At 35.4% G+C, this 27,391-nt stretch overlaps 1 protein-coding gene across 4 annotated transcripts in view; it reads right to left on the reverse strand.

Annotated features, from left to right (window-relative positions):
* Positions 1 to 1,249: 1,249 nt before the first annotated feature.
* Positions 1,250 to 27,391, reverse strand: part of TTC37 (tetratricopeptide repeat domain 37) — a 79,039-nt gene continuing 52,897 nt past the window's right edge. For 2 of the 4 annotated variants that reach the window (XM_036020554.1, XM_036020555.1), the window contains exons 33-41: positions 24,956 to 25,009; positions 24,664 to 24,775; positions 21,177 to 21,305; positions 17,862 to 17,983; positions 15,842 to 16,000; positions 12,347 to 12,499; positions 5,688 to 5,818; positions 3,661 to 3,784; positions 1,250 to 2,010 (exon numbers count right to left, since the gene is read on the reverse strand). In XM_036020554.1, coding sequence (XP_035876447.1) covers positions 1,936 to 2,010; positions 3,661 to 3,784; positions 5,688 to 5,818; positions 12,347 to 12,499; positions 15,842 to 16,000; positions 17,862 to 17,983; positions 21,177 to 21,305; positions 24,664 to 24,775; positions 24,956 to 25,009 — 1,059 coding nt within the window. In that variant the 3' untranslated portion in view covers positions 1,250 to 1,935. The remainder of the gene's footprint in view (positions 2,011 to 3,660; positions 3,785 to 5,687; positions 5,819 to 12,346; positions 12,500 to 15,841; positions 16,001 to 17,861; positions 17,984 to 21,176; positions 21,306 to 24,663; positions 24,776 to 24,955; positions 25,010 to 27,391) is intronic. The other 2 variants (XM_028509993.2, XM_036020553.1) reach the window with 2 other exon arrangements.

Raw genomic sequence — 27,391 nt, forward strand, 5'->3', positions numbered from 1 at the left:
AATACTAAATATTGGTACTTCAGGAAATTACATGTAATGTAATTTTTCCATGTAAAATCAGAAGGGGAATTTCAGCTACTTTTAAAAGATCCGAGAATCTGATAAAACTGATTCACTTAGAATTTGCTTTAAGCATCCTGTTTAGGACAACTCTCCTTTACTAACTAGGATTAAATGACAATATTTAAAACACTTAGCATAGGTCTGGTATGAAGTAAGCATATAAACTTTATTTACATGGTTAGGGATGATTTAAGGCTCATGGTAACTAGGCAGCAACTTGAAGAGAAGGCAACAAACAAGATGTATGTACATCTATGCCAAAAAGAATCACCTGTGATAGTGTTAATAAGGTTCTTTTCCCAATCCTGTCTTCTAGAAAACCTGGGTCTGAGGCTTTTGGAGGCCAGAACTAGAAAATGGAGTTCAAAGGTTACCCTGACTACAGGCCTGGTGGAGCAAAGGCTAACCAAGTCCACACTGCAGGTGAAAGTTACCTGGTTGTCACAGCCCAGAAAGCAGATGGAGACCTAGAGCTGAATCCTGAGCACTTACGCAGATGGAATGGCCCGCTCTGCAGGTCAGGGCAGAGTGGTCTCCTGAGGGAGCAGGATGGCACCAGCAGGGCTGCACCAGCAGGTCTGCACTGGCAGCCTTTCACAGCACAACCAGGCTCAGTCTGTGGGCCCAGCTGTCAACACACCGACTCTGTTTGACAGATGTGAGCATAAGGGAGAATGGGGAGAGAACGGCAAGTTGCTTGCTCTTGTTTAAAAAAAGAAAAAAGAGAAGGATCATTATTGGATTAATCTAGTGATTCATACACTTTAATGGGCATTAGGACCTCTTAGGCATGCCTTTAAAATGCGGAGAACTAGGCCCCATTTTAAATATTCTGATTGCACAGATCTAAATGATGAAAATATTCAGCCAAATTTGAGAATTCATCAAATTATAGTTAGTTCAACAGATTAAACTCTAAAGTAAAATTTAAATACAGAATGTTATGAATTCATATGATCTTACAAAGTAACGTCGTAAAGCTGCTGGTTTGGAAAAACACATAAAATACAACAACATATTTTTGTATGATAAATAATACGTGCAAATGTTGAAAACATTTTTCAAATGCTAATCCAAAGTAAGTGACATAGTTTCTTCAAATATATAAAGTGCTTTTTGAAATAACTAAATGTGCCCTCAAGTTTTAAAATTTGAAATTTAAAAATTATATCTGATATTGATACTATAAAGAAAATAAGACACCATATTTTTTATTTTAGAAAATTCAAGTCTTTTCATCATAGCTGAAGGAATTCCATGATTGAGTATATATTGTATTATTTTCCAATATTTTCCATTCATTTTTTAGATGCAGTCATACACCTGAGTGTCTCGAACTATATAAATACATTCATCCATAGTCTAAGCCTCACCAAGATTTATATCATGCTTCTTCAACAAGATCTGAGATGAACCACTAGTAAAACAGGTCATAAGATTATTTGGATTTTATGAGTTGGCCTGCTGAACTCTAAAATTTCATAAAAACAAATTAAATTCTGCATCATGCTTATTATTATTATTTAGGAAACGACTATTAAGGCTTTATTGTAGGGGATCATAAAAAATCCTATTGTGTACAATGTAAAAATAGAGACAATAATGGTTTACATAACTTTTGAATCACTAAGGGAATCATGGTTTTTCCTCTCATTATGGACTTCTCAAAATCAAAGCTGTTTTTCAGATTAAAGTTACATTAGAGTTCACAGAAAATTGCACCCCTAGTTTAAGAACATAAATGTCTTTAAATTTAAAAAAGGAATAAATAATATATAGTTTTAAAAAAATGTTGCTCTGGGGAAAGGTTATTGATTTTTGTTTCACTCTAACAGCTTTTGGTTTGCTTGCTTTATACAAAGAATTGCACTGTCATTGTGAGGACAGTTTTTGATTCAGTTCCAATGCTCTTGTATCTCCATGAGTTTTGGCATTGCTCACCAGCACCTGTGGGAAATCACATACAGGAGCATTAGCATTTTGTTCATGAACAGTATCTACATTTAGATTCATAGAAGACAAATATGTCAAAGAGCAGTAGGCAATATCAAACTACACAAAAAGCGTGACTACATGTAATCTTTCATTTTTGTTGAAACAAATTGTTCACCGAGAACTAATAACGGAGGTAAGAACAATTTATTCAAATGCTCAATTCGTATAGATGCCAACATTTTGAATGTGACCACTCTCAGCACTGTATAAAATTAAAGGTTTTGTTTGGCAACTTTGTTTACAATACTGTCATTTCTTACCTCTTACCCAAAAGCCCATTCTATGCATAGAACTGTCCAAATGACACCACTTTCCTTTAACACGACAGCTTAGGGTTGAAGCTCTAGATTCTAGGTTCTATCAAGAAATTTTCTGTGATTTTTACCAATTCCACAAACTAGAAGATTTCATGTAAGTTGGTCAGTTGATTACTGAAACAGTTTTTGGTTGTTCATTTTCAAATACTGTGAAAGGATCCATATTTTGCTCTCCTTGCAACTTAACAAGTTAGCCCGCCACGGTATCACTCCTGGTACAGCAAACGACATGAGAATCAACAGATTTGCATCTGTTCCCCGCCCCCTCTAAGTCTCCCAGGAGTGACATAGATGGACACATAGTTTCCCACATACATACTGGGGTGCATTACAAGGGGGAACACTGAGCCCAGGAGATTTGAGGCTGTTATAGTGGGCAGTATACAGGCCTACCCTTTGCTTATCACTGTCCCTCAAGATTGTCACTACATGTGCATCCTTGAAAATATCATCTGGCACAAAGGGCAGTCAGGCCCTCTGCTCACAGGACGTTCAGAAATGCGAGACCCGTGGCGAACTGTCTCCCAAGATCCATGTAAGTTCTTCTCTTTTGGTTTGTGATATGTTGGTTATAATGCCTTTCTCCAGACATTGTTTTCATTAATATTTCTAAAATATTATATATTTCACTAAAGGTCAAACAGTACTTCAAATGTTGTGTTTTAAAAACACTTCCCATTCATTTTTATTGTGTTTTAAAAATTGCTGGCTGAAGTTATGAGAATCTTAACCCAATACATGTATTTTATACTATACATTTAAAAAAACAATTTTAGATATATGCAGACATTTATATATTTAGATACTAGAGCCATCCCACAAGAAATAGAGTAGAAATTGTCACATGTATTTTATAGAAAAAAAAAAGAGGTAGAATAACTTTTCTAAAGATAATATGAACATCCCATTAACTGTTGCTACTTCTAATCGTACCATGTCTACCTATTTGCCTCGTGGCAGTGATCAAGAAATACCACAACCAGGAGCTAGCACCTTTGTCTATCTCCTCCTCTTCTGCACAGCACATTAGGGGGACGTATTTCCTGCTAGTTAAGTCACTAGTTCTCAACCAGGGGCAATTTCACCTCAGGTGTCATTTGGCCATGTCTAGAAGACAATCTTGGTGCCACAAGTCGGGGAGAGGGAGGATGGCAGTGCTGCTGGGATGCAGTGGGCACAGTGGTCAGGGATGCTGCTGAAACCCTGCAGTGCACAGGACAGCAACCCTCACCCCTCTTCGAACAAAGGTCCACATGAAATACTCTGAATAAAATCAATGCCTTACATCAATGAGCTCACAGTCATTTTTGGCATACAAGTGCCTCAGAAGGTACCAACGTGCAGTTGATACAATAGACTTGGGATAGCCAGGCTGATACACCAGTCTCTCCAAAAGCCGCCGTGTCTCTCTGAGAAAAAGATATTCAAAGCATATAAATAATACAAAATATTTCATTGACTAGTCTCTTACACCCATTATTTTTCTTTTGTAGATGTGGTGCTAATTCACATTTAAAAAATTTTTATAACAATAAAGGTAATAATAATGGTTAACATTTATAAAGTGTTTACAATGTGCTATGTACTATATCTAGTATTTTAAATATATGGCCACATTTAATATTCACATCCTTGTGAGGCAGATTGCTGTTATTATCCCCATTAAGGCTCATTCCAAAAAGAATGAGGAAGAGGCTCCTATTTTATGAGCACTTCTGAGTGCTCTATCTCTAACGTTTTTTCAAAACAGGAAGAATATAAATAAATCAATAAATTATCATAAATAGTATAGCATGGAATAAGAACAAATACTCCCTATCTACACTAAAGCCTAAATACATAGTATTGGGCTTTTAGTATGTTTTCAAGAATGTGTACAATGTGAGAATCCATGTAATAACAGGCTGATTTACAGTTGTGTTCCAATTTTTTCTTTCCAAATTTATTAACGCCTAAGACTCCAAAGATGTCTGTACAGGTAGAAACAACCTAAGTAGTGCTAATTCAGAGCTGTGGAACAGGAGGATCTTATAAATAGCATTGGTTTGAAACAGGAACTGAAGAACTTGTCTTGAGGATGCTTCTACATGGAAACCACATAGTGAGTACACTGTTTTTTCCTAGACTGTATGTTTATTTGGGCTGATTTTCGTGGTGATAAAAATTATGAGAGGTACTAACAGAGATTATGAGGGAAAGGGGGTTAGAGCCCTCTATGTAACCCACGCTGAGCATTAGCAGAAAGAGTTCATTAGGAAGTTTAAATCATAGCATAAAACACTTTTTGGTAAAATCAGTCATATAAATGGCCATAAATAAATATTAATAAATCATGCTGAAACTGCTGATTAGCCATATGTCCTAATTCTTCCTTAACACCAATTTTGTGGTATTGGTGTGATCTCTGCCACATATTTACACACATCTGCCTCTACTATTTACTCTGTTCCAGTGATCTATGTTTCTAAACCACTGATTTATTTATGACTGCTCTGTGTTATGTGTGATACTCATTAGGGCTAGTTACTATTCTTAGTATTTTGAAATATTCTTTTTCCTGCTTTTTAATTTTATTTTTTCCATTACCATTTATCCACCTTATACCCTCTCCTACCTCCATCTATCTCCCACCCCGACAATTGCCACTCTGTTGTCCATGTCTATGACATGTCCTTTTTCTTTCTGGCTCGATCCCTCCACCCTCAAACACACCCCCCACCCCAAAGCTGTCAGTCTGCTATCTATGAGTCTGAAACATTCTTGCCTGTTTTATCATTCATATGACCTTTAATTAGCTTTCTTTAAATTTATTTATAATGCGACCCCACCCTCCAATAAAAAGACCGCTAAAAATGTTTTAATCTGAGAAGCTTTTGGATTTTCAGATATAAAACCCACATTATTTATGTATATGTCTTTTCAATAGTTATTGCTTTTCTCATAGTTTACTGGCTTGCAAGAATTTGTGTCCATCTAGCCGTGAACTTCGGCAGTTTGGTTTTATTTGTTTCTAACATCTGCAATACACTAGTGGCTCATCCTAAGACAGTAAAGAGCAAAAGCCCCAAGGCCTTCTTCACCCGAAATACTGTTGCACCAAATCTCATATTCTGTGTCTGTGTTCAAATTTTTTTTAAAACACAAATGTAGGGCTTTATGTCATTCCTTACTGGGTTACTAGAACCAGTCTTTTTAAAATAGATACAGATAAATGAGTATGAAAAGTTGTTAAACTAATCAAAAACCTTTGCTTCTTAGAAGGATTAAAAATAAATATTTCTAAGAAAAAACATGAACAAAGACTCTTCACACCTTGCCCCCATTTTGCGGTTGAACTGTAACAAAGCTTGTACAAGGATGGCCAGCGGACAAAAGCAAAGTTTCAAGGCTTCAGTTGTAGCTTCCTGAACCAAGGACGGCCAGTGATCATCGGAAATGTTGGCCTGTAAAAATATAAGACAAATATCCAATCAAAGCTTTTGACATGTTTACCTTACAAGAATGCAATTCAACTCTCATTTATTCAACGCCTACTTGTCCAAGGTGCCATGTAAATGCGACGAGGAGCATAATTCTACAAAATGATTGAGATCGGATTCCTGCCCCTCAGGAGCTGCTACGTAGCAGCAGACTAGGATAAAGGAAGGTTTCAAAGACAAGATATCACTTAAAAACACTAAAATACTTGTTAAAAGAAAATGCACTATTATATAGGTGAATAAAATATGTCAGTTTAGTTACTAAGCTTATGGTCTACCAAATACACAAAACTCAATTTAACATAGTGAGAAAAAGTCCCACATTTCAGAAATTATCTAAAAAGAAAGGGTGAAATAAGATATCTTAATAAAATCCCATAACAGAAAAAACATGCAAAGCAGACCAGAGATGAAGAAATTAAATTAAAGTCATCAATACTGAAAAATCTTTTAAAGAATCTCACTTTATGGATTAAGAATAGAGTTACCATATGACCCAGGAATCCCTCCTCTGGGCAATTACCCAAAAACTCGAAAACATTTATTTGCAAAGACATGTGCACTGCTTTGTTCATGGCAACATTATTCAGGGTGGCCAAGACATGGAGACAACCAAGGTGTCCATCGACAGAGGACTGAGTAAAGAAGATGTGGTACATATATACTATTGATATACCACTCAGCCATAAGAAAAGATGAAATACGCTATTTGCGACAACATGGATGGACCCTGAGAATATCGTGCTAAGCAAAGTAAGTCAGAAAAAGTTATAAACCATATGATTTCACTCAAATGTGGGATATGAGACTGAAACTCAGACACAGACCACAGCATGGTGGTTACCAGAGGGAGGAGCATGAGGGGTAGGAAAGGGTAAAGGGGCCAAATACATGGTGACGGAAGAGGATCTGACTGTGGATGGTGGGCACACAGTGCAATGCACAGATCGTGTATCATAGAAATGTACACTTGAAACTTTTATATAATCTTATGAACCAATGCCACCCAATAAATTTAATTTCAAAATGAATAAGAAGAATTTCACTTTACGGAGAAAATGTTAAGAGATATATATATATATATATATATATATATATATTACTTAAGTTGCAAACTTTTGTTTCTTATAATATGTACTTTATAACATGGATAAGTTATTTCCTAGGAAACGGTAATGAAAATAAGCACTCTACTGAATTATGTAGAAAGAAAAATACATTTTAAATCTTTCACTAAAAAACTCAAACTGCAACCAAGATTTCATAATTATAAGTAGCTAGAATATACATTTTAATAAAGTTAAAATGAGTCAATACATAGTCCATTTCAAAATCTAAATGATAAAAGGAAAAAAGCAATAAACTTTGAGGGTAGTCCAGGCAACAGTGATTAGTGTAATCAAGAAAGAGGAGGCCATAAAGATAATGAATTTGTAAAGAGAGAAGTGAGGCATCTTCTACAAAGACAGGAGCAATGGAACCTTGGGTGAATCTGGCAAAAAAAAAAAAAAAAAAAAAAGGCAAAGTCCATACTAACATAATTATTCTGAGTATATTTTTGAAACCAATAACACAAACTCACTGGTTGCTTTTATAATACACTATAAATTCCAAGAACTCATTCATATAAAGTATTCTGTAAAGTTACTATAAAGTTATCCTAAAGGTTATTATATAAGGAAAAAGTTGCTATATGTAACTGGTATGTTAAACAATGGGATCAGAATGTTTATTTTTATTTTTTAAAAAAAGATTTTATTTATTTTTAGAGAGAGAGGGAAAGGAGAGAGAAAGAGGAGAGAAACAGCAATGTGTGATTGCCTCTCACATGACCCCCACAGGGGACCTGGCCTGCAACCCAGGCATGTGCCCTGACTGGGAATCAAACCCAAGACCCTTTGGTTTGCAGGCCAGCACTCAATCCACTGAACCACAGCAGCCAGGGCAGAATGTTTATTTTTGTCTCCCACTATGTCTTTAGAATTTATTACATGAGGAAGACTTTTCCTGTGCCCCTAGATGTAAATTTATAGTAGGCCCCATGACTCTTATATCTATGTTTTTACACTGATTCACAAACACAGTCTTAATTAAAATGTCCACTTCTTTTCGATACTTCAATCTCCATTAAGGTAATATTTGTACCCCACTCTAAACTCCTCAGCACCCAGCTGAGATATGGTTACGGGCAGCAGCAGATGGCTTGTTCCTCCACCCAACGGTCCCATCTATTCTTTCTAACTGTGGTTTTAGGCCTCTAGTAAACTATCAGAAGTCTAGATTTGACTGGTGCCATTGTAAGGTGATGTCTAGCTCTCTAGAAATTTCACAATCCTTCTCCAACTTCAGTCTTCTAATTCCTTTATAGCTTCCTCATAGGTTAGTCTTTCTACCTTCTTCAGAAATCTGTATCTTAATCTGATATCTCACTGTGGAATTTGATATTTAAAATCTTAGTTACACCTTTCAGTTTAATATCCTTGTCAGCCCTGGCTGGTATAGCTCAGTGGATTGAGCATGCGCTGCAAACTAAAGGGTTGCCGGTTCAATTCCCAGTCAGGGTACATGCCTGTGTTGCAGGCCAGGTCCCCATTGGGGGCCACATAAGAGGCAACCACACATTGATGTTTCTCTCCTTCTCTTTCTCCCTCCCTTCTCTCAAAAAAAAAAAAAAGGAAAAAAAAAAGAGAAAACAAATCCTTGTCATACATTATCACACATACAACTGCCTCTCATAAAACAGTCTAATTTTAACATACCACTTCCCTGCACACTGCCATCTATTCGCCACAGAAACATGGAGTCTCCTTATAATAATTCTTGGGTGTCAAATCTTAGAACTTATATTTCTTTTAGTCTAACTTATTATTTGTTAGTTAATAAATATTACTTAGTGGTATCCTGGTTTTAGGTAGTGCTTTGAGGTTCATAAATACATTTGTAAATTTTATTTGATATCCATAACAACTCTATAAGAAGGCAAAGTAGGTGTAATCTTCACTATTACAAAAAAAAAGTGAAGGTGGACTGCTCCAAACAGCTTAATTGGCTGAAGTTCTCACAGGTATTAAACAGCAGAACCAGAACCAAGGTTCTTAGAGAAAACACCTTTGTGGCGGTGGGTGGGGGTGGGGAGGGAGGCACACATGGTTATTACCAAACTGCAAGCTAGTTCCCTCATCTGTACAATGGGGTTACTGTGACTATTAAATTAGTTACTACGTGTGAAGCACTATCATAGTGCCTAGCACAAGCTGAGTGCTATCTATATATGTTTGTTACTATTTATTCCAGGTCAAATTAATTTCCCAGAATTAAGAACAAACAAAAGAAGCATACCACTAAATAATACTTATTAACTAACAAATACTAAGTTAGACTAAAAGAGTATATACTTCTCCAGTTCACATATTCAAGAGCATGTCCAGGTACTGTGTGGCTTCCATAGCTCACCACCTGCTGAGGTCACAAAGACTTTGGCTAAATATAAATACAGGACAAATAAAATGTTTGGGGTATACAGTTTCAATTAACCATGATTTCTTTCCACCCAAAGCACCTCAAATACGACTACAATTACTATTTGCCCATTTATTTATTTTTATTTTTAATATATTTTACTGATTATGCTATTACAGCTGTCCCATCTCCCCCTTCACTCCCCTCCACCCTGCACCCCCCTCCCACCCACGTTCCCCCCCTTTAGTCCATGTCCATGTGTCATACTTATGAGTTCTTTAGCTTCTACTCTTCCGGTACTATTCCTGCCCTCCCCCTATCCATCTTCAACCTACATTCTATGCTACTTATTCTCTATACCTTTCCCCCCCTCTCCTCCTCCCACCCCTACTGCTACCCCCCCATGTGCCCTCCATTTCTGTGGTTCTGTTCCTATTCTAGTTGTTTGCTTAGTTTCTTTTGGTTTTGCTTTAGGTGTGGTTGTTAATAATTGTGAGTTTGCTGTCCTTTTACTATACATGTCTTTTCTTTATCTTCTTTTCTTAGATAAGTCCCTTTAGCATTTCATAAAGTAAGGGCTTGGTGATGATGAACTCCTTTAATTTGACCTTATCTGAAAAGCACTTTATCTTCTCTTCCATTCTAAATGAGAGCTTTGCTGGATAGAGCAATCTGGGATGTAGGTCCTTGTCTTTCATGACTTGGAATATTTCTTTCCAGCCCCTTCTTGCCTGTAAGGTCTCTTTTGAAAAATCAGCTGACAGTCTGATGGGAACTCCTTTGTAGGTGACTGTCCCTTTATCTCTTGCTGCTTCTAGGATTCTCTCCTTCGTTTTTACCTTGGCTAAAGTAATTATGATGTGCCTTGGTGTGTTTCTTTTTGGGTCCAACTTCTTTGGGGCTCTCTGCACTCCTTGGATTTCTTGGAAGACTGTTCCCTTTGCCAGTTTGGGGAAGTTCTCCTTTATTATTTGTTCAAATAACTTTTCCACTTGTTGGTCTTCCCCTTCTGGTACCCCTATAATTCGGATGTTGGAACATTTAAAGGTGTCCTCGATGGTCTTAAGCTTTTCTTCGATTTTTTGAATTCTTACTTCATCATGCTTTCCTGCTTGGTTGATTCTATCTTCCTTCTGGTCCACTGTGTTGTTTTGAGACTCAGATTCCTTCCTTTCACTATTGGCTCTCCTCTGTGAATCTTCCTGCATCCCTTTTATGGTAATCTGCATTTTTTCATGTAATTTGCATCCAAAGTCAACCAGTTCCATGAGCTTCCTGATCACCAGTGTTTTGAACTGTGCATCTGATAGATTGGCTATTTCTTGGTCACTCAAAAGGATGAGTCCTGGGGGACTGATCTGTTCTGCTGGAAACATGTCTTCTGTCTTTCCTTGTCTCTCCTATTATTTTATTTATTTATTTATTTATTTTTTCTCTGGTCTGGTCGCTCTTGTTATGGTAGGGGGCGGAGCCTTAGGTGTTCACCGGGGCTGGATGCCCCAGTCGCTAGATTGTGACGTTATATGTGGGGGCGGGGGCGGGAGCGGGGGCAGGAGGGATCAATGGCGACCGTTCTGTACTCCTGGAGCCAGACACTTCCCTAGGCTTCTGGGCCGTGAGCTCTACCCTGGTCCACAATCGCTGCCCCACTGATTCCCCCAGCCGCTGCTTGCGTACTCAGGGATCACCGCTGCACCGCTGCGCTCTCACGCCCGGATTGCTGTCGCGCCGATTTTGCGCCAAATTTCCCCCGACCTACCCATGCCTGCGACCCGCGCCAGCCCGCTCGGCTTGTCGTCCCCTACCAGTCTGGATGTACAGGTCTACTTCAACTTCTTGGCTGTCCGACTTCCATTTAGATAAATCCTCTGACAGTTCTGATATTATGACTGCAAATCACTGTTGTAAATTATTGTTGTTCTGTTCTTGGTTGTGCGAGGAGGTACGGTGCGTCCACCTATTCCTCCATCTTGCTGGAAGTGTTTTGCCCATTTATTAAAAAATCATTTATGAGGAGCCCTTAGGCATAGGCAGAGGGGGTGCAGCAAGGATGCAAAGATGACCAAACAGGGCCCCTGACCTACAGAGCTATTAAATGTGCTGTACATTAACAGCACCATAGTGAAAAAGTCCTAATTCTTATATTTCCTTGTCAAATTGTCTAGTTAAAACAGGTACGCAATGCTGACAATGGATTAGTATGGCAAAAGTATGAGTGAATTCAGGCCTGTCTAGGACAATTTCTTCTAATAATTTAAAACAAAAAAAATGACAGTTTATCTTTGAATTACGGAAGTAATCCACATAAGATAAATTCAAACACTAAGGAAATAAAATTAAAAATCCTCCTCTACTGTCCCTTAAAAGCCTCCAGTGTTATATTACCCAAAGTAACTGTCATTAAGATTCTTTTATATCTTTTTATATCTTCCTATGTGCCTACAAGCATGTACACAATACATACTCAAGGTATTTTGAGATACAGACTCTTAAAAACACATAATATACTCAACTAAGATATCATAGACACTGTGTGTAGTTTGCCTCCCCACACATCCACTTAAACATTTATTTTGAAGAGTTTTCCATACCAGCACATAATGCTTCAAGACTAATAAGCTTATCTTGGTATTGGAAAACAGAGTGTCAGGTCAAAAATTATAAGACACTACTTACAGAATGTCAAACTGAACTGAGAAATGAGTGAAAATGTTAATTATTGGCATCTTTCTGACATACGAGTAACTGTGTTGATTCTAAATTAAATAAAAAATGTATATTCTGACATAATCCAACTTAAAATGGGAATCTTTGGGTTTTTTCTCCAAACACTGAGAAGGTCTGGCTAGAGTCTATGGGTTTATGTTACTCTTATGTCCACCAAGAGCCCAAATACAAAGTTTATCCAGAGATCGCAATAGACAGCAATGAAACATCAGGAACTCAGTAAGATATCACTATATAAAAAGCTTTCTTCTGAAAGAAAAAATAAAAGAATCAATTTTCATGATTATAATTATAACATGAACTTACCACACAGACTTCCAACGCAAGCAGCGCTAGCCTCAGCAGACTCGAGAGCTTCCCACTCCAGCTGCCCTGCTGGGATGCGACTTGCAGGCTCTTTCTGTAACACATCTCTGCAGCACCCATCATTCCCTGGGACTGATATATGTGTGCCAGCCACTGAGAAACAAAAAAAGAAGCACCCAAAAGATTTCAGTTTAGTACACAGTGTGATATTCCACTTCCAACAAATTCAATAAACTTGAATGAAGTTGAATTTTTAAAAATTATTGGTAAGTTTTGTGCCCCCAAAACTAAAATCCCAGGTCAAAAAAGAGGTTAGCATTCTTGGCCAATCTATTAGCAACAGCTTACCAGTCAACCCTACTATGAAGTCTTAAAAAGTTTTCTAAAATGGCAAGTCAAGAACAAAATCAAAATGCAATGTAAAAACAGATATGTTATGTAAATACTAACCAAAAGTAAGTCTGTACAGCTACATTAATATCCAAAAAAGCAGACTTCAAGAAATATTAAGAGATAAAAGTGGCTGTTTCATAAAGATAAAAGAGTCAATTCAATAAGAAAAAATAACACTCCTACATCTGTATATATCTAATAGCACAGAATTTATGAAGCAAAAGTTTACAGAAATAAAAGGAGAAATAGACAAATCTAGAATCACAGTTGGAGATTTGAACACACCTATCTCAACAATGATAAAAGAAACAGAGAATAAGTTAGTAAGGGTATGCAAAACTTAAATATAACTAACCAGCATGACTTAAATGACATATTTAGAAGACTACACTCAATAACTGCAGAATATACATTCTTTGCAAGTGGATGCAACATCTACCAATCCGACCATACGCTTCGACATACACAAGTGTGAACAAATTTCAAAAAACTGAAATCACACAAAGTATATTCTGATCAAGTAAAATTAAACTAGAAGTCAGCAACAAAAAGCTAACTAAAATATTCCCACCATTTCATATACTAGAAATTTTGCAGCATGCTTTAGAAAAAGAAAAAAGAAAACACACATCAAAGAAGAAATTCCAGTGAAAATTTGAACACATTTTTAAATGAATCACAATAAAAGCACTACATAAAATCTCGTGGGATGCATATACTGGAAAAAGATGAAAAACCTATAATATAAATTTCTATCTCAAGAAGCTAGGTGAAAAACACTAAATCCAAAGAAAGTAAGTAACAGAAGAAATCAATAACATATAAAGAAAGTATAATATCAAAACAAAAGTTGGTTCTTTCATAAGTTAATAAAATTGCTTATGTTAACAGGAAAAAATATAAAACATTAATAATCAGTTAGACTGAAAAAGGGAAACTCCTTACAGATTTTATAAAAAAAGAAGATATAAGAACAACTTTATGCCAATAAATATGAAATTGAGATGAACTTTGGACAAATTCCTTGTAACTCAACAAAACTAAAGACACAGGAAATCTTAATAGTCTTATGACGATTAAAGAAATTTAATCTGCAATTTTAAAAAAAACCACTTTCCCATAAAGAGAATTCTTGGCCTGAATGGCTTCAGTGGTGAATTCTTCCAAACATTAAAGAAATGTCACTCTTACACAAACTCTTTCAGAAAACAAAACAACAGCAACAAAAGGGAGTAACAACATAGATACCAAAATCTAACAAGAATCTTACGAGAATTAAAAATTATAGGTCAAACTCTATCATGAATAGAAGTACAAAAATTCTAAGGAAATATATTAACAAATTGGCCCCAGCAACATGTAAAATAATAACACATCTTCTGAAAATGCAAGCTGTTTTAATATCTGAAAATCAATGTAACCCACAATATTAATGGAATAAAGAAAAAAACCCATTACAGTACATACCAATACAATTTTTGATGAAATTCAACACCCATTTGTGATAAAAAAAATCTCTCTTAAAAAATTCAGAACTGAAGAGAACCACCTTAACCTGATAAAAATAACTACAAAACCTACAGCTAATATACTTAATTATGAAATATCAAATGTTTCTTCCTGAGGTAGAGAATAAGAATGTTCACTTATCACCACTTCTATTTAACACTGTATTCAAAGTTCTAAACAGTGCAACATTATAAGAAAAAATATAAAAATATCAGAATGAAAAGTAAAACTTTATCATTCATTTGCAAATGACATAATTGTGTATGTAGAAAACTCAAAATCATTTCAAAAGAATAAGTAAATTTAACAAGGTTGTTGCAGGGTTGACATACAAAAATGGAAGGCATTCCTAAACATTTGAAGCTAATAGAAAAAAAGACCACTTTCATTGGAACAACAAAAACCTAGAAATAAATTTAGCACAAAAATATAACAGACCTCTACACTGAAAATTATAAAACATGCTGAAATTTAGAACTTAAATAATTTGAGGGATATACCACATTCATGGATAGAGAAATTCAACAGCATTACTTTGCCACTTCTCTACATATTAAACTATAGGTTCATGCAATTCCAGTTAAGATCCCATCAGGGTTTTTGTGGAGTGAGAAGTTAGAAGGGAAAGTAATTGACAATTTATATGTAAATGCAAAAGACCTAAAATGACTGAGACAAACTAGGGGGACAAGAAAGTTGGAGGTCTTAATATTACCACATGTCAGAATTGATTATAAAGCTATATGCAGGAATAAACAAATAGGTCAATGGAACAGAACAGGGAGCCCTGAATGCGGACCCATACATACACAAGTCACCTGGTTTACGATAAAAGCATCACTACAATTCAGTGCGGACAGAATAGTCTTCTCAAAGAATAGAGTTCTCAGAGGAGTAACTGGTTGCTAATAAGTATGATAATAAGACTTATGCACACACAATTTTTAAAACTCACATGAACCACTGCAATACCATAGACTATCCTATCATGAGAAAGGATATTCCTATCATGGTAGGAATATCTGTAATAAATAACTTAAGACCTTGTATACTTGCAACATATTAAAAATCACTATATCTATACTAAAAGTAAAAATAATTCATGGAAAACATAAAGAGATGTATTACAATAACTGACATACAATAAACTGCACCTATTCAAAGCACACATCTTGATGAGTTCTGACATAAGCACACATCTGTGAACCATCACCACAGTCAAGACAATGAACACACTCATCATCATCAGAAGTCTCTACCTGCTGCTTCGTAATCTCTTTTGTCTCCAATTTGCACCCTTTCCTCTTACCCTGTGTCTCTAAGCAACCACTAATCATTTTCAGTCAAAACAGACCACTTTGCATATTTTAAAACTTCTTATAATGAAATCACAAAGTATAAACTCTTTGGCATCTTTCACAGCATTGACATAGTAAATGTCTGCTTTCTAATCGTAACACCCTTTAAATCTTGCAAATGAGATTTCTGGTGAGTTTAAAAGCAACACAAATAAAAATGGAGCATAACCTGACCTTAGTTAATATCACAGAGTATTTTAGTTCAGGACTCATGTTGAGAAAGGAGAAGATTTACCTGCCAAGCTGGAACAGAGGTTGCGTTGGACATGACTGTTTTCTGGAGCTCATCAAGTACGGCATCCGGAAGAGGCTTGTGGGATTCCAGGAGTGGTTTACACTGAACTTGTCTCAAAAGTAAGATAACATCTGGCTGATCAGGGTTACTTTTTAAGTTCTAAAATTTAAACCCCAAATAGAAATATATCAAATAGGTCCTTAAATATGAAATGTAATAGGCAATAAAGCTATTCTCCATGCTGGGGGAAAAAAATCTAAATTTTCCCTTTTCTTATTAAAAAGATAAACAACTGCAAAAGTAAAATAAATAAAACACTAAACATCTTGGAAATATCAAATTCTACATATAAATAATCTTTAAATTGGTTAATACTATTATTGTAGTTTATGGGTCATTCATTTTAGATTTGCCACATTTTTCCATGTGTAATGTGCACTTTTTGCCCAAATATTTGGGGAAAATAAGGAAGTGCATTATACATGGATATAACAGTTACATGGCATGGGTATAATAATAATCCTGTGTATGGTGCACAGGAAAACATGGGTGCGTATTATATATAGCAAAATACGGTAGTATGTCCCTTTTACTTGGTTTATTCTCAGGTGATATCCTAAGAACTTTAGGTTCTGAACATAAATAACAACTAAGAAAATATGAAATTAACAATGAAGGCTGATACTATTTCTTATTGGAGAAACAACTGTATGTAAAAAGGAAAGATCTATTAATATTTTTCCTTTCTGAATCTCTTAATGAAGATATCATTGTGTGTCCTTCCCCAGGCACAGACTTTGTACACATCGGGAGTTTCCCCAAGCTATTTACACCCTGAAATACATACATACATACACATGTGTATTTTATATATGTATCTCCTTCCATATATACATGAAAGAACTTGAAGTTCTCTATACAAGTCCTTCCACTACTATTTTAAATATTTCTTCCTTTATTGCTTGTCCCTCAATAACATGTTTCTCTCTATTTTTTTTACTAATTAGGTCATAGTCTTAAATGTATTTATTCCTGAAATGTACACAATTGCTTTTTTCTAAGTAAGAGACTGGAACAATAAAATGACAAGTAAAGGTTCATAAAAGTATCTGTTACTCTGTCAGACAGAGCATAGCCAACTGTCAATTTAGGATTACTCTCACTATAAAATATTAACCTGCCCTGAGCTTAAGTGGAATTTCTTAAATAAAAGATAAAATACATTACTCTGCTTTTCAGAGAATTCAGGGGCTGGAGAGATCTTCAAAGACCCATTCTTCTATCTCTGAAAAATTTATACTGCTCTTTCAAAAATATTTCTCGGAAGACAATACAATCTCCTGGGTAAACATTTATGAAACATGATGTTTTCAGGAAAAGTGATGCTTAAAACTTTCCTACCGCAATAAATTATTTCTGAGTAGGTTTATGAAACTTATATATTCCTTCAGTAAATATTTATTGAGCACTTACTATGTGACTGGTAAGGTGCTAATTAGAATTTACTCACAGAGTCTATAATTCAGGTATATAAAAACTATTCTGAAGGGAATAAGCAGAAATCAAAGAAAAGTACTGTCTCCTTAATTCTATCTATCTATCTAATCTATCTATCTATCTATTTATCTATCATCTATCAAGAGCTTGAATCCTACAGTCAAACAAATGTGAATTCCCGTGGCAACTTTATCAATTTATAGCTGTGAGCTCCTGTGCAAATTATCTTCTCTAAGCCCAAGTTTTCCCACTTGTAACAATGGGGATAATTATAAATACCTTTGCCCTCAGGATTGTTGTGAAGTTCAAATACCAACTGCTAAATGCAGTGACTGGCTTGTGTAAGTACTCAATATGCTGGGTGTTATTGTCATCATTACTATCATCATTACCACCACTACCGCCCCCAACCACCACCATATGCTCTTTAAATAACATGCACTTTATTTTTGAAATTAGTTTCCAAATAAGACAAGAATCCATAAATCTCAAAGGGCAAATCCATAACAATCCATAACAATACCTTTGTGCAAAGGGCTTCGGCTTCAGCTATTCTTCCTGTGTCCGCCAGACCGGTGACAGCTTGGGACAGGGACCACTTTTCAAGGGATTCATGGTAACTTCCAAGGAATTCTTTGTCTTTAACTATAGACAAAAAATGTCATTGTTTCCTTTTTCTGCAAATTATAATGTGTTCTCAGAGGAGTAACTGGTTGCTAATAAGTATGACAATAAGACTTATGCACACACAATTTTTAAAACTCACATGAACCACTGGAATGACATAGACTATCCTGAGAAAGGATATTCCTATCATGGTGGAAATATCTGTATTAAATAACTTAAGACCTTATATACTTGTGACATATTAAAAATCACTATATCTATACTAAAAGTAAAAGTAATTCATGGAAAACATAAAGAGATGTATTGCAATAACTGACATACAATAAACTGCACCTATTCAAAGCACACATCTTGATGAGTTCTGACATAAGCACACATCTGTGAACCATCACCACAGTCAAGACAATGAACACACTCATCATCATCAGAAGTCTCCACCTGCCCCTTGTAATCTCCTTTGTCTCCAATTTGCATCCCCTCCTCTTATCCTGTGTCTCTAAGCAACCACTAATCATTTTCAGTCAAAATAGACCATTCTGTATTTGAAAACTTCTTATAATGAAATCATAAACTATATACTCTTTGGCATCTTTCACAACATTAACATGGTAAATGTCGATTTTCTGTTTTCTATTTCATTGATCTCTACTCTTTGTTATTTCTTTGTGATCTTACTTTGGATTTAATTTCCTCTTCCTTTATCTAGTTTCTTAAGGTAGATGCCAGCTCACTGATTAGAGGTCTTTCTTATTTTCCAATGCAGACATTTAATGTTAAAAGCAGTGGTTTAGTAGGACCATAGAATTTTGATATTTATTTTCATTCAATTCAAAATATTTTCTAATTTCTCTTCTGATTTATTCTTTAATCTGGATTATTTAAAAGAACTATAGTATTTAGTTTCCAAATACTTGGGAATTTCCCGGATATTTTCCTATTATTGATGTCTAACTTAATTCCATTATATTAAAATAACATAATACTTTGTATGACTTGAATCCTTTTCAATTTATTCAGATCTGTTTTATGGCCCAGAATATATGTGGGTAAATGTTCTATGTGCACTTGACAACAATATGCATTCTACAGTGATTAGAAGTGTACCACCACTGCCAATTAGTTCATATTAGTTGACAGTGTTGTTCAAGTCTTTATTATATAATTACTGATTTTTCTGCACAATTGTTCTATCAATTATCAAAAGAAAGGTGTTGAAACCTCTAACTATAATTGTGGAGTTTTCTATTGCTCCTTTCAATTCTATCTGTAAGTTTCTGCTCCATGCATTTCCCCTCCAAATTCTTCATGTTTTCTGCTATTTTACTATAAAATACAATGTACATTTTATGTTTTTTACAATTCTGTTAATCAGTGCCTGAATGTTTATTACAGGTATGCCTCAGAGATTATTATGTGTTCAGTTACAAACGTCTCCAAAAGGGAGTCACATGAATTTTCTGGTTTCTTAGTGAATATAAAAGTTATGTTATTATTATACTGTAGTTTATTAGGTATGCAATAGCATTGTATCTAAAAAACAATGTACATACCTTAATTTAAAAATACTTTATTGCTAAAACTGCTAATCAGCTTCTGAGCCTTCAGTGAGTTGTAATCTTTTGGCTTTTACCTATATTCTTGCCTTGATATTGATGGCTACTGATTAATCAGGGTGCTTGCTGCTAAAAGTTAGGGTGGCTGTGGGAATTTCTTAAAATAAGACAATAAAGTCTGTCAAATTGATTTTTTCCCTTTACTTGAACACTCAGAGGCCATTGTAGGATTATTATTTCAATAATACCCTAGGCCTCAGAGGCTTTATTTCAATATTGTGGGATGTCAAGGAATAGAGAGATCCATGGAGAGGGCCAGAGATGGGGAAAAGGAGGGTCAGTGGAGCAGTCAGAACACACGCATTTACTGGTTAAGTCTGCCATCTTACATGGGTATGGTTGGTGGTGTCCCAAAATAACTACAATAGTGATGTCAACAATCGTTGATCACAGATCACCATAACATATTCGGTAATCATGAAATTTTGCAAGAGTTACCAAAATGTGAGATATGAAGTGAGTAAATGCTGTTGAGATGGTACAGAAAGACTTGCTCAACACAGGGTTGTCTTGAACCTTTAATTTGTAAAGAACACAATAACACATGTATGTGCAGAGTGCTATGAAGCAAAGTGCAACACAATGAGGTAGACCCATATTATGTCCTCTTGATAAGTTGATTCCATAGAAAAATGACCCTCCTAATCACTGCAATGTTCTTTGTCCTGACTTCTAATGTGTCTGAAGTTAACATGGCCACTCTAGCATTCTTCTGATTACTGTTGGCATAGTGTATGTATCTTTTTTCATCCTTATACTTTTTAGGTTCTATTTACCTTTACATTTAAATACAGATTTACATTTTTGTCTGTATGTTTCTTTTTGGCAGTAGTTGGCTCTTGCTTTTTTATCCAATCTGACAATCTCTGCCTTTCAACTAGGGTATTTAGATCATTTATATTTAATTTGATTATTAATATGGCTGGGTTTAACTCTAATACATTATTACTGTTTTACAATTTGCTTTGCCTATTCTCTGTTCCCTTTTTCTCTTCTTTTGAATAATTTTTTATGATTCCAGCATATCTACTTTGGTGGCTTATTAGCTATAACTCTATTTTTTAGTGTCTATTTTAAGGTTTAGAGTATTCATCTTTAACCTGTTACAGTCTATCTTTAAGTAATATAACCCTGCTTCACTTACAGTACAAAAGTTTTACAACAAAATACTTCTATTTTCTCTCCTGGCTTTTGTGCTATTGTTACCATACGTGCTTTAAACAGTCCATCACATTCCAAAGAGATTTTCAGCATGTGTTGTTTGTGGATTTGTTTCCACTGATGGAGCCTTCTCCTCACTATGGGTGGTACTTTTCTGCTTCTTTGCATACCTATTAAATTTTAACTGGATACCAGACATTGTGAATTTTATCTTGCTTAAGGCTAGATATTTTTGTATTTCTATAATGTTCTTCAGTTTTGTCCTATGTTCAGCTTCTTAAAAATGATTTGACCATTTCCAGGCTTATTTGTAAACTTCGTTAGATGAGACCATAACAGCCTTTAGTGTACAGCTAATTGTTCCCACTACCTTTTGGCAGTATTCTTCTGAGTCTTTTATCCTGCATTTATCATTATAAAATGCTTTTAAAACTTACTTGAAGCAGAAACAGCAGACAACAGTGCCAAGTATAAATCCACCCTCTTTGGCTGAGTGTTGTTCACCAGAGCGAGTTTATCATCAGCATAACAGGCTGCCATTAGTCCAGCCCAGACAGCAGGATCACCTACACACAGGGAATATAGTTAGAAGCCTTGTTAATATTGCTGAAAAACTACCAAAAGTGAGAGTTTATAAACACATGAAAAAATTATTTATACCTAGAAAAATTCCATTTTCATAAAGGAAACTAAATATACTTGTTTTTAGAAGATACATTACTACATTCATCCTTTAAGATTTGCCATCTCTGTGAAACATATCAGAGGATGAGAAATATCCTATTAAGCTTTTCTTCTAAAGCTGGTTAGTTCACTTACCTGGACTACTATGCTACTGTGGAAAGGTCAATTATATTCACTTTCATTAGATACCAAGGACAAATCTCAAACAGGCACTCATGCTCTCAGTCCATGTTTCAAAGGCGCAGTCTTAGGGAAAGCAAGATCACACCACCATTTCTCAGTTCTTAAGAAAAGTCTGAGCCAAAGGCAAAGCTCAAGACAACTTCACTTTACCTATATTCTGACAGCCAGGCATGAAAGTCACTTTGTCTTATAGGTGAGATCATATGGTATTTGTTCACCTATAAGTGGAACCTAATCAACAAAACAAACAAGCAAAATATAACCAGAGACATGGAAATTAAGAACAAACTGACAGTAACCAGAGGGGAGGTGGGAGGGAATAACAGAGGGAAAAAAGGGGAAGGGTTGTCAGGAACACGTATGAAGGACACATGCACAAAGCCAAAGGGGGGCAGGATTGAAGGTGGGAGGTGGGGATGGCTGGAGTGGAGGGGAATAGTGGGGGGAAATGGAGGCAACTGTACTTGAACAACAATAAAAAAATATTATGTTAGCATTTTAACAAAATTATCATATTGTGATTAAAATTTATTGTAAAAAAGTTTCTCATTCTAAGTGAAGCAATTATATTATTATATACTTTTTCATTCATTTTATCTTCCCTTCCTTCCTCACATCTTGATAGAAGCCTCAGAGGAAGGGATGCAAGCGGGGGGCGGCGTGCAGAGACTGACAGAGTAGGTTGAAGAAGTAATAATAGAGATTGCAAGTATAGACTCCTCTTTTTAAGAAAGGTAGCTGTGAAAAAGGCTGGAAGGGGATGTGGAACTCCCCTTCCGTTTTTTAAATTTGTTTGGTCTTTTATTTTATAGAGAATATTTTGCAGTTCACTTCAATGGTTACTATTTAAGTCCTGCTACCCTTAAAAAACAAATAGATAATTTTAAAGTTCCACAAGGGGGTGCTAGTTAATGAAAAGTCATTTAAGCATACATTTTTAGCTTTAGTTTTCTATTTTTTCTTACCCTAACTGCCCTATCCAGTATATGTCTCCTTGAAAGTCTGAAGCCTATATATTTCATTTATAGATGAACAGTATTATTGCTATGAGCACAAGAATCACAGAAATCTTATGTAGATCAAAAGCTTTTATAAAAAATTATATATCTCTATATTACAAAATAATTTCTACCCCAGATAACTACCTTATCTTAAATAACACAAATTCCAGAATCAGGCAATGGCGGCCATTCCCTAGAATTTATGATAAGATCTGACTACTGTATAATAGAAGGCACATGACCTAGTGTGAGCTTTGGGTTTAAGGTCTACCAATGACACGAGCTACGTGGCAGCTTTTCCTCTGGGATTTTTCTGAGGCAACTGAACTAGATGATGGCTCGCATGCTATCAGGTCTAAAGTACTGTGATTCCAGCTGAAGTGGACTCAACTTCTGAACAGTGATCTACTCCTAAGATTAACTGAACAACCCTTTTAGGAAACTTAGGGTATTCTGTTGTTTAGATTTTGGTGTGGGGAATGGACATTAGTTGCTAGATATTTCTTCTGTCACAATTAAAAAGAATTGCTGTTTTTATGAACTCTTTCATAGATAATCAGCAACTCAAATTCCCTAGGGAAGTGATAATATAAATACTATATATATATATATATATATATATATATATATATAAAATATAAAAAATTTGTAGGTATCATTTGGTAAAAATACTTCTAATATCACAGAAACAGTAAATCTAGCAGAAATTGGATTTCCTTCCATTAAATTCTAAATTCTTGAGATTATATTTAAATTTCTGAAAAGATCCATTGGAGTTCCATCTATCAAAACTTTACTTTATTCAACTAAAGATCTACAAAGACTAGGTGTACAGCTTCTACACGTAACTACAATTATATTCACTTCCACTGGACTCCAAGGACAAATCTCAAGCAGGTAACTCATCTTCAACACTTGGTCCCCGTTATAAGCATCTTATAGCATGACTTTGCTTCCTTAAGTATGTATTTCTCCAGATAATATAGGAAAATCAGAAAACATCATTAGAGAGAACCTTATTTGGGCAATATTACCTCTCTAAAGTTTAGGCCACTTAAAAGCTAACAGATCTTCTATAACTGTGGATCAACAATAAGAATTATTCAGAGTAATGCCATCTAATACTTGCTTGAAAACTGTTCCAAAAATCAGAAGCATACCCAATGTGTAAGAAACTTAAATGTTGAGGGTCACTTTTTGTTCTGATTATTTTGAAAATGAAAGAAATAATAAGCAACGGGATATGCGTCTATTTATTTGTTTTATAAAACAATGTGTGATATGTTAGATATTCTGCAGTTTAGTTGGGACCTTTACCACTTACTGTGAAGATAACATTCAATCTGTTCTTTGTAAAATTTGTTTCCCAACAGTCCCTGTCCAAAAGTAACTGCATTCTAGTCTAACAACTGTTTGATGTGGTCTGGGGAATAAATTATTTAATGCTATATTTCATATTAAAAATAATAGTATGTAAGAATACATCTCTTAACCCTACACTGCTAGACATCCTAGCCTTCTGTGGTAGCAGGAGCATGCTGATGCAGTCCATATGCAATTCCTCAGTACCTTTTGTGATGGATGACATGCATACAGCACACCTGGTTAGAGCTAGGAAAAGCTAGTGCAGGTGAGGCCAGCACCTCGACATTTCTAACCATGGAAGACATATTTCCAATCCTCAAGGAGCTAACTACACAAAAAGTTAACAAAATATATTCATGCATTAATAAGTAGCTATAGGTAAACCTTATTTAAAAAGCCTGACAGAAAATGTAAATAAAACTACTTCCTGAAAATACATTAATTCAGCTTTTGAATAATAGGTAGTAAATTATCTTTAAGCAGACAGTCCTTTAAACCTGCTTCAATAATTGATTGCCTCTTAATTATCACCAGCCAAATGTAGATAATCAAATATTTATATGTAAAATTTTCAAATATTTTCTTAACATTCCCTTGTCTTATTTCATAAAAATACAAACTTTGCTCCCCTAAATCACAAATGAAAGAGGAACAGAACCCTAATTAACAAAGGAAATTATATTATATTCACCTGGAGAAAGGAGCGCTGCCTTCTGAACGGTCTTCAGTGCAATATTTTTTTCATCTTCTGCTGAACTGCTTCCCATAGCCAGCTGATTTACTGCAGTGTACAGTAATGCCTTCTATGTAAGAGAAAGGAAGGGTATTAGGCAATTCTCTTTATAGTTCCCTAGCTTTCAAAGTAACCAAAAGTATGACTTTATTGGATATGATATGACCCCTAAGCCTAGGAAGAAGAATTATTCTTTCATCAATAATATTATTTACCAAGCAGAACATTTCCTTTACTGGGGCAAACTAACCTTTCCATGATTTGAGTCCAGAATGTGAGCCACATTTCCTGCTACAGCACCTCCCTATAATAGAAAAGAACTGATTATTTAAACAAATGCATAAACTTTCACAAAATAATAAAAATTGAGACTGATAAAATCTCCATTAAATCATTTGAAAGGTTCAGTTTCATCACATTCACAATGTCTTAACTCCTTTAAGTATCAACTTATTATTACTTTAAAAGACCAGTTTAATATTTTATAAAAGAAAATCTTTTTTTACTATAATCATTTCAACTCTACCCAGTACAGATCTAAAAGTTTTATGATTTTACACTGATACCACACAAATGTACATATTTTCTAACAATATAAAAGATTTTGAAAGACTGCAAGAGAAAGAGAGATAGCCAGGGTGAGAGACCACAAAACCTATTATAAGATAAACTAACATAGTTTCTCCACAAAAAACTGCTAGTTTAGATGAGATCGGGCGCGTTCAGGGTGGTATGGCCGTAGACAAAAAAAACTGCTAGTTTAAAAACTTCCATAATCCCTAGTAAAATGAATGAAGTTCAGAGGACCATGAGGCTCATCACTGCTTCAATAATCAGCTCAATACTAAAATGAGAGAAACATGTATGACAGGTTTCATAAAGTTGATTTGAAACACTTCATTTTTAAAAATTCAATTAGATGTTTTACCTGGGAAAGAAATGAGAATGATTTCATTTTAAATCAGAAGTATACTGCAGTCTTCATTTTATATCAGAAGTGTATAAGTGTATAAGTGTACCAGAAATGTTTTCAAAACTATTTAGGAGATAATGAGGGGAAAAGGGGGAAGGGTATTCAGGGACAACTATAAAGGGCACATGGACAAAACAAAGGAGGGGTGGAATCAGGGGAGGGAGAGGGGGATGGCTAGGGGTGGGGGGAGTGGTGGGGGGGAAGCAAACAACTATACTCGAACAATAAAATTTCAAAAAAAATCAAAAAAGTGCTAAAAATGAACTTTTAAAAATGTCAATATAAAACAAATAGAAGATAGATTAAAAAGAAGAAAGACAACACAGCAGAGCAGAAAAAGGACTCAGGATTTAGATGTGGGATAACCCATCACCATAACCACTAGCTGTGATTTTGTACAAGTTATTTAATCTCTCTGTCTCCAGCATCCTCCTCTATAAAATGGACATTAATTGTGCTGTCTTCATATGTTGGGATCAAATGACAAAATACATAAAAATGCTGCTTTGCTACTCAGAGTATGGTCAGCAGAATTGGCACTTCCTAGGCAGCTGTTAGGAATGCAGACTATCAGGCTGCATCCCATACCTAGTGAATCAGAACCTGAATTTTAATAAGAATATCAGGTGATTTTTTTTGCATATTAAAGCTTGAGAAGCACTGGGATAAGATTTAAAAAACATGTATGCTTCAAAGCACTGAATAACTGACAAAGATATTAAGGTCTTACCAGGTCAAAACTAAAGGTTAAAACTGGAATCCAGGGAGATAAGTAAGCAGGGAAGCCACTTCTGCCATTTGCAGATTCTAACAAATTTGAATTTTCATTTTGAAGGACCCATGGGCTAGTGGGTCAGAAATCAAAGTCCACGGCTCACATAAGGAGGGGGAGTTATAAAGCTGAGACCCCAAGGGTCTATACCCTTGGGTTAAAGGTGAATCAGAAGTAAATCAGGCTTCAAGTGACCTTGAAACCCAGGCACATAGTAGCCTGTTTGGCCCAGAAACCTCAAGCTCTAAACCTTCTTTAAGGTGTTCCAGTCTGGGAGTCCTCCCAAGTACCTGGCAGAAATAAGTACAATTTCTATGAATAGAAAGGTACCTTCATCCTAGGTCACACATTATTTCCACACAGAATTTTCAAGTATGCACAATCAGGTAAGCACAGAAATGAAGCCATCTCAGATGAAAGCAAGTGGGGTTGACCCACACAGGACCACAGAGACTTCAGATACTGGAATTTTCAGATGTAGTAAGCATTCAAAACCTATTCACTACCATCACTGTTTATCAACTAATTAAGTAAGAAGCAATGAAAGCTCATATTAACCATAGCAGCTAAAAAAATACTTTCTAAAAAAAAAACTTTCTAGACTCCTGAAAATATCTGGCTTTCATGAACTAAAATACAGTATGTAATCCCCTGCATAGAACATTAATGAGTCCATGTTTAGATTTACATCTTTAAACATTAGCAGTGTTCTAGTGCTCCTTTTATCTTTAAGGAGCTTTTAAATAAAATTATCTTTTGGGATTCAAAAGTACAATAGCTAATACTTCTTAAATGGCAACACGGCAAGCACAACCTCATCACATGGCTATTAACATAATCTGTGTGTGTTCAAAAGAGCCCGCCTGATTCTCTGTGTCGTCCACAGTGCCCAAAGCAGCACAAGAGTAGGTGGCAGAAACTCAATGTAATACTTATTGAAT

The sequence above is a fragment of the Phyllostomus discolor genome, chromosome 3 (assembly GCF_004126475.2).
Source record: "Phyllostomus discolor isolate MPI-MPIP mPhyDis1 chromosome 3, mPhyDis1.pri.v3, whole genome shotgun sequence".
NCBI classification, from domain to species: Eukaryota; Metazoa; Chordata; class Mammalia; order Chiroptera; family Phyllostomidae; genus Phyllostomus; species Phyllostomus discolor.